The 20,377-nt window shown below is 51.6% G+C and overlaps 1 protein-coding gene across 1 annotated transcript in view; it reads left to right on the top strand.

Moving 5' to 3' along the window:
- STK10 (serine/threonine kinase 10) overlaps positions 1-20,377 on the top strand; it is an 87,819-nt gene that overhangs the window by 3,126 nt on the left and 64,316 nt on the right. The window contains exon 2 of the mRNA XM_081035503.1: positions 15,773-15,937. Coding sequence (XP_080891629.1) covers positions 15,773-15,937 — 165 coding nt within the window. The remainder of the gene's footprint in view (positions 1-15,772; positions 15,938-20,377) is intronic.

Raw genomic sequence — 20,377 nt, 5'->3', positions numbered from 1 at the left:
CGCCTTCTCCCTGACAAGCCATCAGGTGGCCTCAGGAGAAAAGGAAGAGGGTAAGGATTGATTTTGAGCAAAGTCAGGCCCATTTTTATCTAATCCTTATGCAACTGCAAATTGATTTCAAAAGAAAGTCACTTCGAGTTCATTACTAGATACAAAGTGAAGGTCACAAAATTCAAAATTCTTGCCCTTAAACATCATCTGTATCCTGAAGACAAGGTAGAAAGAGGAGGAAGTGTCTGATACCACGGTGAGTGGAGAAAAGCTGCTGTCAGCAGGGTGTGCTTGCTGTCAGACAGCGTGCATACTCCCGTGCCAAACACAGGCAGCGAGAGTACTGACATGAAGAGCTGGGGAAGCAGGCTGAGGTGATTTTTCTGCGTGCGTCTTGAAAATTGCTTTGGTTTTGACCTTATGTTTGTCTTCAAGCTTTTGAAAGGCTTATGAGTTTGCAAGATTGGGGTATACAAAAAATCTTTTGCCTCTTCTGGTAGGGGAAGAAGGAGGGATGCCTGAAGTCAGGTGGACAGTGGGCCCCCAGGTGTGGGTGGGGGGGTTCAGATGTCGGGGTGGGGGGTGCGCCTCTGCGTTTTGTGCCTCCTTTGTTGCTCGTGTCCGTTGGGTGCAGTCTTCTGCATCCACTTTGTGTTTCTGGAAGACAAAACTGCACATAAGCAAACGTGAACTTAGTGTGTTGATGAAATTGTTCCCTAATACGTCAGTGGTGTTGGGACAGAATTGGCGTTTTCAGTGTAAGCGTTATAGCCAAGCTGACTGTCCATCCATAAACAGTGGCTGCCCTCCGATGGGGGCCTCAGGTGTCCTCCGGGTCAGAAGGATTGTTAGCCCACATCCTTCAACGGCCACATCCTGCCCTGCTGGCTGAGGCAGGAGCCAGCTGTCAGGCCTTCTCACCCCTCCCCTGCAGGGCCCTTCTCCCTTCACCTCCTCTCCTGCTTAATAGTTTCAAAGCCTGGGTTTCCGTCCACTGCGCCCCCCTCCTCCTCCGGAAGGAGATCTGGCCTCAGGCAGAACCTTATTTCCGCTCAGCCCAGTGTTTTTAAACAGAAGTCCATGCTATTGTGAAGCGGTTCCTGGCTTGATCCTAAAACCACTGTGGCCCCGAGCTTCCTGGGGATGGCGCCTGCCTGGGGGGGTCCCCTTCGTGGCCACACCGAGACGTTTTCTGGCTGGCTCCAGAGCAGGCCAGCGTGAAGTGGATTAAACAACTAACCAGAGCCCCAGCCCCCACATTCACCCAGGGTCCTCTGGCCTCCCTCCTGAGGTTACCCAAACGAGGGGGAAATCCCCAGGGGCTGCCACCCACGGGCCCCAGAAAACAGCCCTGGAGGGGCACTCATAGGGCACTCACGGCTGCTGAGGGCCGTGGAATAGGGTGGTTAAGGGAAGAAACTTGGGGTCCAGTGGGATCTGGGTTTCAGCTCCAAGCAAGCGACCTCCCTCTCTGAGCCTCATGCTCTTGTCTGTAAATGCAGGAGGTAATCTGGAGGCTGAGGGAGGGCTGAGCGGGGCTAAAGAGGTGGTACAGTTAGCACCTGGTCCCCACCCAGGAAGTGGGCAGGAAAGGAGGATAGTTTATTGTTGATGCTCTTGGTATCAAACGGAGAAGGTCTTGGCCACTTACGCTGCTTAACCGGAGACAAGGCAGAAAGACTAGTGTTTATAGCGTGTTCCTTATACCAGGCCTTCCCCGCCTTGGTGCTATTTTGGGCAAGTAATTCTTTGGTGTGGGGGCCATCCTGTTAGCAGCTTCCCTGCCTCCCCGCTCACTAGAAGTATCACCAGTGCCAACACCATTCCCCCTCTGTGTCCCCTACCTGTGACAGCCAAACGTGTCCCCAGACTTTGCCACATGTCCCCTGGGGGGCAAAATCCACCAGTTGAGCACCACTGTCTCGTACAAATGAATGTGCCTCAATTCAGTTCAGCAAACAGTAAGTGTTTGCCTGTGTGTCAGGTCCCTGCATATACGATGAAAGGCTCGGGCCTTGCGGCCAGACAGACCGGGTTCGAATCCTGGCCGTCTCACTTAAGCCGCTGTGTGATGTCCGGCGAGTGGCTTGTCTCTGAGCCTCAGTTTCCCCATAGGGACAGTGGGGCTGACGACCACTCCCCCCACAGAACTGCTGTGAGAATTCGATGACTAGCTCACACAAAGGGCGTAGGAGCAGGTGGTCTATAGGAGGTGGTCAGGGTCGGCCAGTGGTCTCTCCTGCTGCCCTCAGCACCACAGCGGGAAGAAAAAGGAAGGTCTGCTGGGATGAGAGTGTGTGTTCTCAGGATCACACAACCCACAAGAGGCAGAGCCGGGCTCTAAACTCCAGGACCTCAACCACACTCCGGTGCCATCTCTGGTCCCTGACAAACATCCCATCTCACCCTCTCTGCTCTCCTTCCTCCCTGACTCCCATGCCTGGCTCTCTAGTGGTGAGAGGGGAAACTTCCACCTGGCAGGGGGGGTGGTGACAGCTGGAGAGGAGGGAGGAGGAAGCCTGGGCCGGGACAGAGGCCGGAAGTGAGGCCTGAGGTTGCCAACCGGTGGCCCTGGAGCCTGGAGTGGCCTGCGGACAGCTTTCTATGGCTCCCATGGTGGCTGAACCAAATCCGAAGTGACGGCCCGCGTTTTGATGACGGGATTTCACATAAAAGCCCAGATTTCTGTCTTCTCTGGAAAGATCAGATAAGCTGGTACCACCCGGCCTGCAGTGCTGTTCAAAGGAAATGTAACACAAGCCATGTATGCAATTAAAATGTTCCAGTAGCCTCATGCAGACAAGGAAAGAAACAGGAGAAGTGAATTTTAACAGTGTATTTTAGTTAACCCAATATACCCACAGCATTATCATGTCAGCATGTAATCAGTATAGAAGGAGATATTGAATATTCTTTGAAAGTCGGCATGTGTTTTCGGCTACAGCACACCTCAGCCTGTACAAGCCACTTTTTAGGGGCTCAGAAGTGACATGTGGCCACTATACTCGGCAGTGCAGGCCTGGTCTCTACTGTTCACCGCCACCTCATGCCTTCCCCCTGGCCCAGTCTGTACGTTTCTGTTGCCTCCTAAAGCCCAGTGGTCACTGGGTTTGGGAGCTGGGCTTGGCCTTGGGACTGGCCAGGTGGGGCCAGGTCTAGAGTAGTATTTGAGGACCAAGTCAAGGAGCCTTGAGTGCCACGCTGAGGAATTTCGATGTGACAGTTTTGAGCTCAGTTAATGCCTTGCCCCACGACCCCAGGCCTGACCAACTCAGCCTCGTGTAGTGCCAGAGAGGAGTTCTCTTTGAGGGGCCACCAGAGGGGGAGTGGCTGGCCCAGATAATTGGGGGATGCCGGAGCCAGGTTTCCTGCTGCCCAAGGCCAGGGTGGCCACTGATGAGTGAAGGCTGGGGCAGAGTGGCCTTGTCCTGGTGGCTGGGGCAGCCCGGGGTGGGAAGGAAGGCTAGAGCTGTGGTTGGGGCCCAAGTCAGGGCCCAGGGAGAAGGGACTGATGGAAGGCGACCAGCCCGAGATTAACTGTTGTATGTGGATGGGAGGTGCGGAAGATGCTAGAGAGCCAGGCATGGGAGTCGGGGAAGAAGGAGAGTAGAGAGGGTGAGATGGGAAGGGACGCCAATGTTTGTCAGGGACCAGAGATGGCACTGGAGTGTGATTGAGGTCCTGGAGTTAGAGCCCGGCTCTGCCTTCTGTGGATGGGTTGTGTGATCCTGAGAAAATGACTTCCCTGTGCCTCAGTTTCTTTAGCTGCAAAATGGCAGTAGCAATGGGTTGTTGAGGATGAAATAACCCAGGCAAACCACTTGGTCCAGGATGCTGGAAAAGCTCAAATAAGTGTTAGCCATTACAATGGTTAACTGTGTCCCCACTGTGGGTTCCAAGGCGAATGAGATAAGTGAATGAGTAGGCAGGTGACTTTTGCTCCATTCTTATCTGTCCATCATTTAACGTCTAGCCCCATGGAAGGCAGAGGTTGGCATCGCACTTCACACCTGATGAAGCACAGGCCCACAGAGGTCCAGTGACTTGCTAAGGGTCACACAGCTTTTCGGTGGCAAGGATGGGACTGAAACCCACATCTCTGTAGCCCAGAGCCTGTGCTTTTCTCTACTGTATGGAACGGAGGGGAAGATGAAGGGGCTTGTTGGAAGGAAAGGGTCCAGGGTCGCTGCACTGGGGTGTCTCCCTGAGGCCTTGGTGCTTCTGTGTCCTCGGATGTGACCCTGCCACAGCCTCAGCTGGGGCTGAGCCCTTCATGGTCGTGGTGGCCTCTTGCTCAGAGGAAGTGGTGACGGGTGCAGGCAGGGCTGGCAGAGGAAGTGGCAAGGGAAGGGGGTGGGCGTCAGGGTGAGGAAGCTGGGTGCTCCTGGGGCCCTGGTGGGTGTGGGGCTGCTGGTGCTGCAGCATGTAAGGGTCTGAGCACTCCGGGGTGCTGCCAGCAGGGCAGGGAGGAAGACACTAGAAAGAGCCCCTTCCTCCCTTCCCCCTTCCCACTCTTCTCCTTTCCTCCGTCGCACTCACCTTCCACTTCCTCACTCTTTTCTTTCTCTTCTTTCTCTCTGCTTTCTCCTTTGCTACATTTTTTTCTTCCTTTCCCCCATAGCTTCCTTATTTATTTTCTTACTGATAGGCTATACCAGACCCAGAATTCAGGCCCTGAGACTCAAGGGTTAACCACCGTGCTGTTCAATAAAGAGTTAACTAGAGTTAACCAGAGTTAACCAACCTGGGTCCCATGGGGGAGGAGGATGGGAGCCACTGAGGAGCTGAAGGAACCACCGCCCTTTTCTGCCTCGGGACCTTTGCACTTGCCTTGGCTTCTACCTGCCACTCTCTTCCTGTGACTCTGCATAGCTGAGCTCCTTCTCATTCCTCTGGGTCTCAACTCGCATGTCCCCTCCTCAGGGAGGCCTGCTCTGATCATGGTGACAGCTCTCTGCTAATTTCCTTCAGAGATCCTGTCACAAACTGGGATTCTCTTGTGTGTCTCCTTATTTATTTTCTTTCCTCTCTGGAAGAGGTAAGGTCCCCGAGGGCAGGGAGTTACTCATCTTTTGTGGACAACAGGCTCTGGTCATGGTAGGACACTCAGTTTATTTCTGCTGAATGAATGAATGATGAATGAGTAAGTGCCAGACCCAGGTTCTCCCAGTCTGGCCAGGCCCAGCCTTGTGATTGATTATAAGTGCCGGCACTGGGATCAGTTTGGAGCTTTCTCCTCGCTTCACTGCCTACTTGCTGTGTGATCTTGGGAAAGTTACCTCACCTTTCTGAGTGTGTTTAACTGTAAAATGAAGATCAAAATAGTGTTTCCCTCAGAGAGTTTGTGAAGATTGAGACCTGTGGCCCTCCTTGACATGGTGCCCAGCACGATGTCACGGAGGAAGGAGAAGTGAGTGTGACCATTGTCCTCATTGTGATGATGATTTCTGTGGGTCGACTAGATTGTCTGGCTTCCTGAGGGGTGCCGAGGCAGATTGCCTGGACGCTGCTCCTGGGTAGATGCCAGTGTGTGGCGTCCCTAGGGGTCAGCCTAAAGCTCCCTGCTCTCGCTTGTGCTGAGAATAATCACGGTCAGTGAAGATGAAGGTTCCAGTCCAGCCTCTGAGAAGTTCACTGCCAGGGGTGGGCAGTCTCAGCTCCGTGCCTGCCCTATGGCCAGGCAGTGCAGGGTAGCTGAGGCCACTCTGGGTGGCCGGAAGAGCGGCATTCATGCCCTGGGGGGAGAAGCCAGCCTTGGCGCCTCCCCTCCCGTCACCCGCCTTCCTGGAAAGCTCCAGCCTGTGTTGTCTGGCAGCCCAGGCCCCCATCACATTGGCTTTGTCACGGTGAGGCAGTGACCCTGTGAAGCAGGCGTCCCTGTTAGTCCCGAGCCTCTTCCTGCCTTGGCTTTGCCTCTCAGTGAGCTCCGGGGCCAGGTAGGGGTGGCCTGAGGTCGTTGTCACGCCGCCTTCCTGGAGCACCCTCACCAGCCCTACCCCCACTTTAGGTGACGGAAACCTGTCGCTGAGGCTCAGGAGAGGTGACTGGTGTACCTCCTCGCTAATGAGGCAGCCGGGCCAGTCCGCACCTCTGGTCTGCCTGCAGGACCTTCGACCCGGCCAGCACAGTGCACGGCAGAAGACCCTGGAGCACCCACACCTCCCACAGGAGTCCCGCCTCGCAGGCGCAAGTCCTCGCTTGGCCATTGTCTTTGCTGCATGACCTTGGGCAAGTGAGTCACCCCTCTGAGCCTGGTTGGTGTTTTCTTTCTGCAAATGAGGATAACACAGTACCTGTCACAAGCGGGACATGGGTGTCTTTGCACCTGCCATCCGACGAGGTCGTGCCCAAGGACACACAGGCAGGACTGGCCGCGCTGAGCTTCACATCCCATTTCTCTCCAGTGTTAGCGAGGGCGCGGGGAGGGGCCACCTGCCGCTGTGACCAGTGAGGGGACAAAGCGGCCCAGGCATTGGCAGAGCCGTCTGCCAACGGGTCAGTCAAGTCCCGGGCTTTTGCACGCACGCAGCACCACGTGACCAGCGTAGCGTGGCCCGGCGGTGGGGGTGGCCAGCTCTGCGGCCCACTGGTCAGCGGACTAGTCTGCAGCCCTTGCAGACGGTGCTGGGCAAGTGTTTCGTGATCCAAGGGCTGGTCAGGGCATACTGCTGATACAAGGGAAAAGGAGAAGTCAGGGTGTGCAGTGTGTCTCATCTTATGAAGTATGGAAAATTGTATTCGTGGGGAGAAAGAGACAATCCTGAGTCAGTGTTTGTGGGGTCTCTACTATGGTTCAGCCCTGTTCTGAGCGTCTTTCACATATTAACTCATTGAATGCTTGCAACAGCCCACGAGGCAGGAACTACTAACATCTTCCTTGTACAAAGGAGGAAAGTGAGGGACAGAGAGGTCTCGTACGTCCCCTGGGGTCACACAGCTGGGAAGTGTTAGGATGGACTACTAGACAAAGCTGGGTACATCAGCAACAGGAACGCTGGGAAGAGGTGTTCAAGGCATGGGGGGTGGTTCTTTGTAGCATTATGTTTTCAAGATTCTCTTTAATGAGCACATATTGCTTTAGAGAATAATAAAAAACAGGACAAAACCTTAATCTCTGAAGTTTGGGGATTGCCGGAAAGCAGGGCTAAGAACTCACATTCCCCAAAGTTGTGGTGAAGATTGAGGAGGTAAAAGCCTACAGGTGCTTGGATGGTGTGGGGAGTGGACGAGGCCCTGGATAAGGGGGCTTCCTTCTCTCCCTCCTCTTTGCTGTTGACCCCAGGCCACCCTCCTGCCATGACTCAGCACGCATCCTCCTCTGGCTACAGGGAGCCTGGGAAAGGTGGGAACAGTGGCCCCAAGAAGGCGGAGCTCACGCCGCCTTTCTCACCTCCTTTATCAGTGATATGCAGGCTTGGATTCCCTATCACTTCTGAAGAGCTGAGATCTGTGGGCTCCCACAGCCCTGGCCAAGTTGGACAGGTTGCCTGGGTTTTCGGCCAAGGGCATGACGTGATACCTTTGGGGCCAATCCTGTTTGGGTTTTTGGTTTTTATTTGCCGGCCCTGAAGGATTTTGAGGCTCGGCATTTCCCTGTAGTGCCAGGATGGCTTGCCAGGCTTCTCTTCCCCAAGGGAGAGAGTATTAAATGCCTGTCTTTGGAGGCCATGTCATTCCTCTGCTTTTGTGCTTCATAATCTTTGTCATCCTTAAGTGTTGCTTGTTCTGAAACTCAGCCGTCTCGTTTGTCGCTGAGCTGAAACTTGGCCCTGGCGATTATTGATGGTTTCTGTCCACTTGGCAGGGCTAGTTAACGGTGTATGTCCTGGCGCCATCAAAGCCTGTGGCTCCTCCAAGGTAAAGAGGCCCAGCTTCCAAAACTGAACAGCTAGAAATTCAGGAATCTAAATGTGTTGAGGAGAAAATGGACTTCTTGTTCCTTTCCTTTCTGTTATGTAGAGGGCCTCATTTCTCTCTGTTTGCAAGTAGACACAAACACCAGTTCCTTTGTTCATTCATTTATTCATTTATCCACCTACCCACCCTTCCATCATCCATCCATCCATCCATCCACCCGCCCACCATCTTCCCATACATTGATCCTTCCATATACCCTCCCATTCATCCATCCACTCACCCATCCGCCTGTCTGCCACCCATTCTCCCATCTTGCCATTTACCCACCCTCCCATGCTCCCATTTATCCACTGTGCCAGGCTCCGTGGGGTTGACTAAAATGAATCAGACATGGGTTTAGCCTTTCGGAGCTCCCAGCCAGGTCAGAGGGAGAATCTGTGAATAAAAATGACCATGGCTCCAGGTGGTCTATGACGAAAGCCCTAATGTGGTGTGAGGAAATGCTAGTATAGGGGTGGGAGGGGCTCCTGGGAACATTTCATGGGGCAGCCTCTGTTTGAGTTAGACTTTGTAGGAAGCTTAAACACAGGTTACACACATTAAAAAAGGCATGGAAATAGGAAGCAGAACACAGGCTGTAGCATGGCGTGGACATGGGGAGGTTGTGGGATCCTGGAAAAGTAGACGGGGCAAAAAAACCAGGGCCGCGATGCTGGGCCAGGGAGTTTGGGCTTTATCGTGTCAGCAGCAGGGAGCCATTGAAGGATCATCCTAGGAGTATTTCTGGTTGAAGGCAATGGAGGGAGAGGTGGGGAAGGAGGATTGGCATACTCAGCCTCTGGGGGCCAGGAGACCCCTGGAAATATTTATTCTTGTGGGCTACTGAGTGGAAAGAGCACTGGGCAGAGAGCCAATCCAAGTTTGAGTCTAGGCAGCCACTTCCTAGCTGCAGGACCTGGGACAGTTCCCTCTACCTGGGCCTTCGTTCCCTCTTCAATGGAAGGAGGTGGCAGGACCTGTCATACCTCATGCGCTTGTACTGGAGAAAGGTGGGGTGCTTGTTGTCCTGCCTCAGGAGACCTCAGGAGGCCACAGGAGGCCTTGCAGCAGCCCCGTTTTACCCTTAGGCCCGCAAGGACTCGAGCCAATGGAAGGTGGGCCAGGGTGCATACACCGCTCTACTCCATGACTGACGCCATTCTGCCGGCCAGGGACACTTTGGGAATCTGAGCCCAAGGCCACACTGGCTGCCAGGCTCTGTGTCTGCTGCCCCCAGACCACTCTGCTGGAATTTACGTTGGGCCTTTCCCCTGCATGTAGCCGGTTCTCCTGTGACCTTGGTTCCCTCTGGGGCCAGATTTCCTCACACCTTAATAGAGTCCAAGCCTTTCCTGCAATTGGCAGCCGTCGTCACTGTGCAGACACACAGCTGTATGTTATGGGACACAGACTAAGCCTTTTCTTGATTCCAGTGGCCTGAACTGTATTTGACACAAGCCTGGCACAGCCATCCAGAATCAACAGGATGGGGAAATAGAAACCTTTAGCCTTGACTGCTTCATTCTTTGGCTCTGACCCACTGACAGGTCAGCTGCGAGCCGTCCCTCACGCCCGCTGCCCAGCCAGGTTGCGAGGAGACCTCACCAACAAGTGATCCCCGCCTGAGGTTCTACCCACTCTTTCTTAGAAAAAGAAATATCTGTTTCTGACGCTGGGTCTGGGACATGGGAGTGGGTTTCAGATGCTCCCTCACTGACCTCTGTGAGAATGCGTTTTCTGCCAGGTGCAGCCTTGTGTGCAAAGCTGCCTACTAGAACTTTCTGTAGGGATGGAATGTTCTGTGTGTGCTTGTTTCAGTATGGTAACCACTAACCACACGTGGCTGTTAAGCACCTGAAAGCTGGTTGGTGCCACCAGGATACTACAAATTTAATTTCATGTGATTTAAATAGCCACAGTGTGGCCAGTAGCTACCACAGTGGACTGCACAGCACAAAGTGGGTTCCTGAGAAGAGACATGCTCAGGATGAGGCGGTCACTTTCTGGCACCAGCCCCTGTCTGTCCTCGCTCGGACCCTGTGGGCGTTGCAGGTGTCATGGGCTGAAATTTACTTCTATCACCACTTGCGTTTCTTAGGCTGTGTTTTCAACTTTTCCCTGTCCATAGGTGCACAGTTTTCCCAGTTATAACTTAGCTATAATTTTATTATCCTGCTTTGTTAACTTATTATTATGGCCTAGTTATTTTTATCTCATTCCTATATCATCTTCCTATTTATCATTTTAAAGGGTTGCTTAATATCCCATCAAGTTAATTCAACCATTGTCTTGCAGTGGAACATTAAGGTTATTTCCACTTTTTTGCCATTATTTTGGCCATTATTTTGAACATGAGCGTGGTATATTTCTTCGGTTATCTTTTTCGGAATTATGTCCTGGCCTTAAAGTCTCAGGAAGGAGGGATAATAGGCTTAAAAGGTATTTTCAAGGCTCTTAAAACCTATTGCTAATTTTTGTCTTTAGAAGATGCCTGAGGCAGGCGGTCTTCTGTTCTGCAGGGAGGGAAAGAAGGAGCTGTCACAGATTGGACACTGTTCACTGTTGCACCTTTTTCTGTTCCTCATCTGCAGAGTGGGGGTTGGAGCATAGGGGTTTAGGAGTGGTGGCTAATGTTCTTTCTGGTCCCTGAGTTCTGTGATGTCAGCTTGTTCCCCGGAGGGGGAGGCAGGGCACACAGCGATCAGGAGGGCAGGGGAGAGCCTGGGGGCTGTCCCCAACTGGCTGCCACTGTGCGAAGTACTTTCAGGAAGCCCACATCCCCTGCCTGGGCCCCGTGGCTGGGGCAGGGCTCCCTCCTGGCAGGGAGGGCTGTCCCCACCTCCTCCAGGCGGGGCCCTGCGCCACACAAGGGGGAGGATTGTTCCCACAGAGGTGCCTGGGCCAGAAAACACAGTCCGCTGTGTGTCTGCTCTCCAGGCTGTGGGTTGAGGCGTTAGTCAAGGCCGGACAGCAGGGCTGGGGGAGAGCTCCCCGATCCTTTGCTGGACCCCAGCCCTGCCTCAGCCGGTGGGAGAAACGGACGTCAGAAGCCACAGAGAGCCACTTGTTCTTTATGCAACTCCCTGCCTGTCACCTCCTACGGGTGCCCCTTCCACTTGGACTACCCTTAGCTTTCCAAGACCTACCCATTCCCTACGATGCTCTCACATCACACCATGGAGATCTTGGGCATCATTTCTCCACCCTCCTACTATACAGAGAGGGAAACTGAGGCCCAGAGAGGACTTTTGCAGAATTTACAGGCACCTCTGGCAAAGTGGTCAGGAACATGGACTTTGAAGCCACACAACCCCCAGCCCTGTTATTTACCGGCTGTGTAACCTTGGGCAAGTGAATTGACCTTTCTGAGCATGAGTTTTCTTGCATATAAGACGGGGTTCTTAATAGTAGCAACTCCCTGGTGGGGATCAAATAGTGTCCTCTCGTGCCCTCCCTAGACTCTGCTGCTTCAGTTCTCGGCTCAGCTACTTTCATTTTCAGGCTCCCCTTGCGGGCAGGATGGCCCAGCAGCTCTAGGCCTGCCTCAGGCAGGGCTGAGGGCTAGAAGTACAGCAGGGTTTGGGGCCATCTCAGGGGTCTCAGCGATTGTTCTGAGGTTGCATTTCATTGCCTGACTTGATCTCGTCTGGATCCCTGAGCCAGTCTCTGTGTTCTGATTGGCCAGGATGAGCCACCCACGTGTAGAGATGGGGGTGGAATCGGTCCCATTGCATATTAGGACCTGGGAATGAGGGTGGGTTAGTGCTGCTGCAGAAAAACCAGGGTTGGGTGGATTATGTTATGGGGGAGCAGTGATTCTGACCCAAAAAGAGCGCTCTAGGCAGCAATTGTTGTGTTCACTGGAAAAGTGCCTGACACTGACGTGGACTCAGTAAATAATCGTTGAATGAATTAATAGGGAATAAGCTGATTCCTGCCAGCCTAGTGGAGTGAGGAGAACACTGGACTGGGTGTTAGGAGATGACCACAGGCCACAATCCTGGGTGGTCCTGACCCTCTCTGAGCCTCACTCTGCTCATCTGGGAAATGGGTGTGATGGCTAACACCTGCCTTAATGGCTTGAGGGCAGATTCAATTCTGGTAGGTTCAGTAATTCACAGCTGTCAAGTGTGCTATTGGGTATGATTGTCATTTATCTTTAGCGAAGGGAGACTGAACAGGGAATACTGGGTACTCACCAGAAGGACCTGTGGGGAAGTGATTCGGAGCTCAGGCAGGCTTACGTTTGGCTCCAGCCCTCACCCCCACCCCTTGCTGTGTGACGTGAAGCAAATCACTGTGCTTCTCTGAACCTCAGTTTCCTCATCTGTAAATTGGGAATGCTAGTATTTCCCCCCAAGGGCTGGATGGAAGATGAAGTGAGAAATTCCACTTAAGGCCTGCCCTTCCCTGGCACACAGTGAGTGCTCATGTACTGTTAGCTGTTTTGTTTTTATCGTCAGCCATTATTACGTCCTCTGGGGCCTCATGGTGATGGATTGCTGCCTTAAGCAGGCTTTTAAAGAATTTAAGTTTGGCCAAGTCACTTTGTGTGCCACGATTGCTGCTAATCCTTTCGGGCAGGCTCTGGGCTTTGTGAAACCTGAGCCAGGTGCTGGGCAATGCATGTCCGTCCGTGTGGACACAGGAGCCCTGCTGGAGGCCCGGCCCTGTGGGCTGTGCTGCTTTTCAGCGTGGTTGCAACCAGGTTTTGTGCACCCCTGGAAAAACGGTCCCTCCCTGGGCCTCCCCCACCTCCAGGAGGAACTATCCCTTTTAAGGAAACCCTGGAAAAGGCGACAGGCAGCCTCGTTTGCCAACTCTCAGGAGTGCAAGTGAGTGACGAGTGACAGAGGGGTGGCCTTGCCCAGCTCAGCCCAGCCCCTTGCTGCTCTGGCCCGGGGCTGGGAGACCTCGGTCAAGGCCACACACTAAGCCCTCCAGCTTCTCTGTGAAGGAGCAGAGTCTTTCCTGTTCTTCTGGGTTTGGAGAGGAGGCGGAGCTGAGGTGGTGAATGTTGTACAGTCTGAAAGGATGTTTTGACGGTCCTCGGGTGCGACAGAAGAAAATCAGAACGACAGGAAAGGGCAGATGCATAATCTGTTCAGAGCACCAGTGAGGGGGTTAGGGGAGGAGAGAGAGCTCGCGTGCCTGACTGCTCAGTGGGTGGGGTTTTAAGGTGTTCTGCACAAGCTTTCCAGACTGAGTTTAGGGGAAAGGACCCCACCCACGTGAGCAGGGAGAATTTTAGGACCGGGACTGACCCTGGGGAATGGCCTTCCCTGAACTGGGCTCCTGGGCCAGATGTGGATGGTTTCCTAGGCTCTGGACTCCGAGGGGACTGTGACGGAGGAAGAACGTGGACGTCAGGAGTAGGGCGCCAGCATTCCAGACCCCGCTTTGTCACTGGAGTTGCTGGGGGACTGCCTCAGCCTCCTCTTCTGTGCAAGAGGCTTGCTGTCTGCTGCATAGTAGGCTGCTGAGGAGATGAGCACATGGTGCAGTGTAGACCAGTGTCCCATGCAGAGGGGGCCCATGAGAAATGTGGGACCCTGGGGACTTGGTGGCTCAATGAACAGAAACCTTTCCCTACACAGAATACATTCACAAATGAATGTAAAAATTGCCTATTGACATCACTCCCTTCCAGAAGGTCCCTGCTGAGGTTCAGCCCCAGTTCCCACTCAGCTCTCCGAAGCACACTGTCTCCCCACTGGCAGCAGACAGAGGGTGGGTCTCTCCAGCTGGACCTTGAGGTCCTTGAGGCCGGGAGGGTTTCTGTGTCTCCTGGTTGTGCGTGACCTGTACAGGGCTGGCCTGGGCGCACTGGTAAGTAGCTGTTGGCTTCTGGTCTTGGAGGCTTTGAGTTCTGGAGATGATAGGGAGACTTTGTACAGTCGTGGAACGTGCACGGAATCTTGGAAGTTAGAGGACCCGGATTTAAATTCTGGTGCCACTACCCTAGTTCCAGTCAGGTCGCCTCTCTAAGCCTGGACTTGCCTGTTCGTAGAAAGGGGACACTGAAGTGCTGGTTACCGCGGTCATGACATGAGGTGATGTGACTGCCCATCGTCATCCGTGGACGGTTAGGTGCGCAGCAGTGAATGGCCACGGGCGTTTCCAGTGGATGAGGTTGCAGAGTCGTCCTGTGAGGCGAGTGGTATGAGCTGCTGTCCCCAGAGAGGTACCCGGTGGAGACCAGCACGGCTGCTCTCGGAGTCCTGAGCAGCCTGTTTTCCTGTGCTTTCCAATCCACTGCTGTCCAAAGGCTCCAGATGCATGGCGTGGAGGGCCCGTGTTGTAGGCAAGTGGGCTCTCTCTAGACTCCGGAACCCCGAGGCGCACGGTGGCTGAATGCTCCCAGCAGCCCATGCGACTCACGGGACCTCCTGAGGGAGCTGGAGGTTCTGCTCCCTTGTCCCGGACGCCTGCTCATCGTGGGTGGAATTGCTTGCACCATTCACAGTTATTTCTCTCCTGCTCTCAGTTTTTAAAATTGTTGTGAACTATGCAGACCATAGAAGTGACCATTTTCACCATTTCTAAGTATACAATTCAAGGGCATTAAGTACATTTACAGTGTTGTGCAAGCTCACTGTTCATTTCTAGAACTTTTTTTTCATCCTCAAACAAAAACTCTGTCCCCGTGAAACACTGATGGCCTGTTCCCCTCCCCCCAGCCCTGGGTAACCTCTGTTCCACTTTCTGTCTCCACGAATCTGATTCCTCTAGGGACCTCATGTACGTGGGATCATATAGTATTTGTCCTTTTGTGACTGGCTTGTGTCCCTTAGCTTAATGTCCTTAGGTCCATCTGTGTTGTACTATGTGTCAGAATTCCATTCCTTTTTAAGGCTGAATGGTACGTTATTTCATTGAACGCACACACATAATTTGTCCATTCATCCACTGCTGGTCACGTGGCGTGGTTCCACCTTTTGGCTCTTGTGAGTAACGCTGCTGTGGGCAAAGACATCTCTCGAATCCCCAACTTCAGGTTTTGCATATGTTCCTAGGAGTGGAAGTGCTGGCCACGTGGTAGATCTGTTCTACCGTTTGAGGACACACCACATTGTCGTCCACAGTGGCTGAACCTTTTCACGTTCCCACCAGCAGTGCACAAGGGTTCCAGTTTCTCTATGTCATCACCAACACTTAGTTTTTTTTTTTTAAAAAATTATAGGCATCCTTGTAGGTGTGAAATTCTCTCATTCCCTTTTTCATCAAGTAAGAAGAGAACGATGGTTATGCCTCCTCTTCAGGGTAACTGGTGGGCAACTTACTTAAAACCCTTTTTTATTTTATTTATCGTGTATATGGAATGATACAAATAAATGCATGACACATTCCTATTAACATTTTTAAACAGTACAGAGAGGATGAAAGTGCCCTTTGAATCTCTCCCCATCTCAGGCTGCTTCCCACCCTGCTGCCAGGCAGTCTTTTTCCAGACGTTTCCGTGTATTTACGTACATGGGAGCATTTATGAAAGCGTCGTTCTCCCCACCCCCCCTTTTTCTGTATAAAAGTATTGTACCACTTTTATTGTTCAGTGACTTGGATTTTTTACTGAACAACTCAACAGTCTTTCCACATTTGTATTTGTTGAGCTGTGCCGTTCTTGTATTTTCATTCGTCTCATAGTATGGGAGTGTTGTACTTTTCCAAAATATGCACTATTATCAAATACAGAACATGCTTTCTCACATGTGCTCCTCTGTGCTGACATGAGTCACGCTGGCCATGGTCCAGAGCAGCATACGTCCGGCTTCTGCCTCGTCCCGGCTGGACATCCGGCCTCCGCTTCTACGAGGCTCTCTGTGCTGTTCCAGGGGGTGGCTTCCTGCTCGCACCCCTTGCTGACCTCTGTGTCCCCACTTTGCAGGCCAAGAACAAGGAGACGGGTGACTTGGCCGCTGCCAAAGTCATTGAGACCAAGAGTGAAGAAGAGCTGGAGGACTATATTGTGGAGATCGAGATTCTGGCCACCTGTGACCACCCGTACATCGTGAAGCTCCTGGGAGCCTACTACTACGACGGGAAGCTGTGGGTAAGGGCGCCCTTGCCCAGCCTGCCCCCTTGGCCCTCCTGGTCCCGGGCTGAGGTCCTCAGCTTTTTCTCACCATCTTCTTGGAGGGCAAGGGCTGGGGCAAGGAGAAGGTGAAGTAAGGGGGCTCTGGGTCTCTTGCCCTCTCCTTTCTGTAGAACTTCTCCACTTCTGGGGTTGGGGACAGTGGTTCAGAGCAGGAAGGAACCCTAAAGCTCTCCTGCCGGCCTCGAATCCCAGTGCTGCTGCTTACAAGTTGGATAACCCTAGGCTAGGGCTCAGCCTCTCTGTGCCTCCGTCTCTCTATCTGTAAGATGGGGATTATAATACAGCCTCGCTCGTAGGGTTGTTACGGGGATTAAATGAGTTAATGCATGGAAGGTGCTTAGCAGAGTACCTGGCACGTGTCCGAGCTGGAAGGTGCTTAGCAGAGTACCTGGCACGTGTCTGAGCTGGAAGGTGCTTATCAGAGTACCTGGCACGTGTCCGAGCTGGAAGGTGCTTATCAGAGTACCTGGCACGTGTCCGAGCTGGAAGGTGCTTAGCAGAGTACCTGGCACGTGTCCGAGCTGGAAGGTACTTAGCAGAGTACCTGGCACATGTCAGAGCGTGGTGAGTGTTGGCTGTTCTGTTATTTGCAGCAGTTGCAGTTACCACCACTGTTCTGGCTACCACACGGGGATTCCTTTCACTGGGGGTCCTTTAGCATCCCCCCACTCTCCGTCTGCAACCTCAGATTTTGATGCGCACAGTGCAAGGGCAGCTTTAAGCCCCACCTTCCAAACTCAGCATCGTCCCTCAACTCCAGAGGCATCTGGAGTACCCCATTTTCATGGAACAAGCGTGCCCTGCAGAATATCTCCCCGTTGACGCTCTCCTAGTATGAATGCTTCTCAGTTTGTAAAACCCAAACTTTCCAGAAGGTTCGTGTCTCTCCAAACTTTTTTTCAGCCAACGTTTTATACTAAAACCATACATCTGTCCCCAAACAGTACATTTGTAACAAAATGATGTGTGGGTGAAGTCTCAAGTGCATTCTGGATGCACTTGGAAGACGTGTCCAATCTTAAGTAGACATTTTGCAGAGGGAGCTGAGCCTCGGGGGGCCTGCTTCTGGAATGGTGCGGGAGCTGGGAGCAGCCAGACTCAGGTCACTGCACACAGCACGGTTACTGTTCATGATCGGGGCTTAGGAGGGGACGTTTGAAGCATTTTACCTCCTACCATGCTCGTTTATTATGTATAGAGAGAGTGTTACTGTGTTTTAGTTACATCGTAGGAAATCAATGGGGAGTTTGAGTTGACATGTAATACTCTATGTGGGATAAACTTCAACAGTGCTCTCCAAACTTGCCTTTGGTTTTTTGAGACAGCAGGAGCCTTTTCTCAGATATGAAACACAGATTTCTCTGGTAAGCCTCAGTCGTTCTCCTAAAACTCAGGCATTCTGTGAGGGGGGAAAAAAACCAAGTGGGGGTCTATTTCCCATTATTTGAAGTAGAAAAATTATACGAATACACCAGCATTTTCTGTCCCAGAGTTGTCACTTTTGGCTGGTGTTTTCTCATCCGGAGCTGCTGCTACAGCCAAACCCGTTTCTCAACATCCTCTTTTGTAACGCCCCTACAGCTGACCATGTAGACCTCGAAAAGTGCCATCTCCTCATTTTGGGGACTTAGGTTTTAGACATTGTGAAGTCAAGGAAGGTGGCACTAGAACTGGGTGGATCAAGGGGGAGGGAGGGTTTCAAGCAGAGAGCACAGCACAGGTGTGAAAGGTAAGGTAACACGTGTTGGGAGGATGGGTCGACAAGGATTCAGGCAGCTTGTGGTGAAAGGTGAGGGCAGTAAAGTGATGGGAGGCTGGGTTGTGCAGGGCCTCACATGCCACCGCGAAGAGTTTGCACTTGGTCCTTTAGATCGGTGGTTCTCAGAGTACAGTCCTTGGACCAGCAGCAGGACCTGCACCTTGTTAAAAATGCGGACTACCAGGCCCCAGCTGCGACCTGCTACGTCAGAAACTCTGGGGTGGGGCCCAGCACTCTGTTCTAAGGACCCTTCCAGGTGACTCTGATGCTTGTTTAAGTTGGAGAAATACTGTTTTAGGTAATGCTGGCAATTTCTCCAGGAGAGAGACATGTATTCTGTGTTAGAAAGAAATCATATTTCAGGGAGCAAGGGTTAAAAAGCATTGAGGAAGTGGTAAGAATAGACTAGGCCAGAAGCCAAAGGGTGTGATGTGGAAACATCATTTGATTAGGAAAGGCTACGGAGGAAGGAACATTTGAACTGGATCTTGAAGGGTGCGTAGGAGTTCTCCAGAGGGACATGAGAAGCAAGAGCATTTTAAGTAGAGGGGCAGCGTGTGCAAGCGTGTGGAAGGGAGAAGTCTTGTTCTGAGATACAGGGTTGAAGGATGCACTGACTTTTTGGGGTTTCCTTCTATGTGATTGTTCTTGGACCCATCTCGTGGTCAGGCCCAGGGCTTCTGCGTGGCGCAGGGAGCCAGCTTTTCTGTGTGGATGTCTTTGACAAGACCAGTCCTGGGCCTGCGGTCTGCTCTCAGGGGCGGGGCTTTGGGATGAGCAACGGGCTGTTGCCCAAGTGTCCTGAGCTCTTTCCCTAGGCATGGTACCCAGGGACAGACCTTTGCCTTGGAAGGGGCATGGGTGATTTACCACACCACCCGCCTGCAATCTGACAAGATTAGCTCATTTTCTTCCAGAATTTGTAATCTTAGCAAAATCCTTCTAGTGGTTTCTTATGACCACTTCTGCTTTTGAATATCAAATGGTATAAGTGGGTGTGGGAGGGAAACCAACCCAAATTTATCTATACCAGCACCACCCAATAGAAATATCACGTGAACTGCATGTGTAATTGTAAATTTCCTAATAGTTACATTAAAAAAAGCAAGAGCAAAAAAATGAAATGAATTTAAATAAATTTACTTAACCTAGTCTATCAAAAATATTATCATTCTGATATGTAATCAATATAAAATTGCGATGATCTTCTTTTTTTTCATTCTAAGCCTTCAAATCCAGTGTGTGTTTTACACTTATAACACATCTCAATGCAGGAGCTAAATTCTCTTCAGAAATCTATATTTAGATGTCATAAAATTTAGTTTATCATAAAATTGATCTATATTTAGATGTCATAAAATTTAACAAAATAGATTCCTATCCCAGTTTTTCTACCATTCTAAAATATTTCCCAGTAACAGAATCTAGTGTGAGTTTTTAAATTTAAGTTAATTAAAAGTGAATGCAATAGTAAATTTTCAACAGTAGGCACGTGGGGCTAGTGGCTACTAGACAGTGCATGCAGTGCAGCTGGGGACGTACACACAGGCCCCCAAAAGGGAGTGCATGCAGGAAACCCTGCTTTGACCTCATGAATTTCCTCTGGTTTATAAAAGCCCCTGCCCTCAACATTCCCCCTCCCCACCCCAGCCCTGAGCCAGATTTCGGTTTCTGGGAAGTCTTTGAGGGCTGGTCTCTTTCCCTACATGTATTATGGGAGTGAGAGAGAGAGTGGCATTTATGGGAGATGTGTAACAACCAACCCCCTGGGAAGAACAGCCCTGGTTTTGTGGCATCTGCCAGATTGTGTGATATAAATATTCCTGCCACGGTCAGTTTCAAGGTACAAAGGTGATTTCACTGAGAGTTGGAGAGGGTGTGCAGTAGACCTCCATGATGGAGCACTTTGGCCCTACACGTACAGTAGATGGAAATAACTTCAAGAATAGAGATAACAGTAGAATGTGGTAAAATAATTAGGAGAGTGATAAATTTTGAGTGTTTATCATCTTTGTTCTTAAAAGCATTTTTAAAGCTAAAGGTTATATAACTTAGTGTTTAGTAATGGTTGTGTTTGACAAACAGCTTACAAAAATTCCTGACAGTGTAACAGTCGGTTGTCACCAGCCAGTGACAGCAGGCTCTGGCACACCCTGGAGCCAGACCACAGGAGTGTTGACTAAACCACAGAGCGCTGTAGCTGGGTGTCACGCAGCCAACCACTCATTTGAAAGATGAGACAACTGTGGGCCAGAGAGGGTCTGGGATTTACCCAGGGTCACACAGCACATTAGTCGCAAGGCCAGACATACAGAAGTCCTCCACAACCATGGCAGAGGGACCTTACTCATGTCACACGGCCCGAAGGGAAGCCCTTCCATAGCTCTCTGTTGGCCTCAGAATATATTTGTTGACAAAAGATTGTCCAAACCTATAGAAAACATAAGAGTTATCTGAGCCAAAATTTTGAGGACATGCCTGGAAGCAAAATCTCAACGGACTGAGAAAATGCTCCGGAGAATGTTAAGGAAGGTACATGAAATCCGTTGGTGGTAGATTCAGGGGACGGGAGAAAGCAAAGCGGGGAAATCTCTGGGATTGGATAAAAAGTGAAACAGAGAGACACACTCCTTTTC

This window comes from Rhinolophus hipposideros, assembly GCF_964194185.1.
Source record: "Rhinolophus hipposideros genome assembly, chromosome: 23".
Lineage (NCBI taxonomy): Eukaryota > Metazoa > Chordata > Mammalia > Chiroptera > Rhinolophidae > Rhinolophus > Rhinolophus hipposideros.
This window is presented reverse-complemented; position numbering and strand designations above follow the sequence as displayed.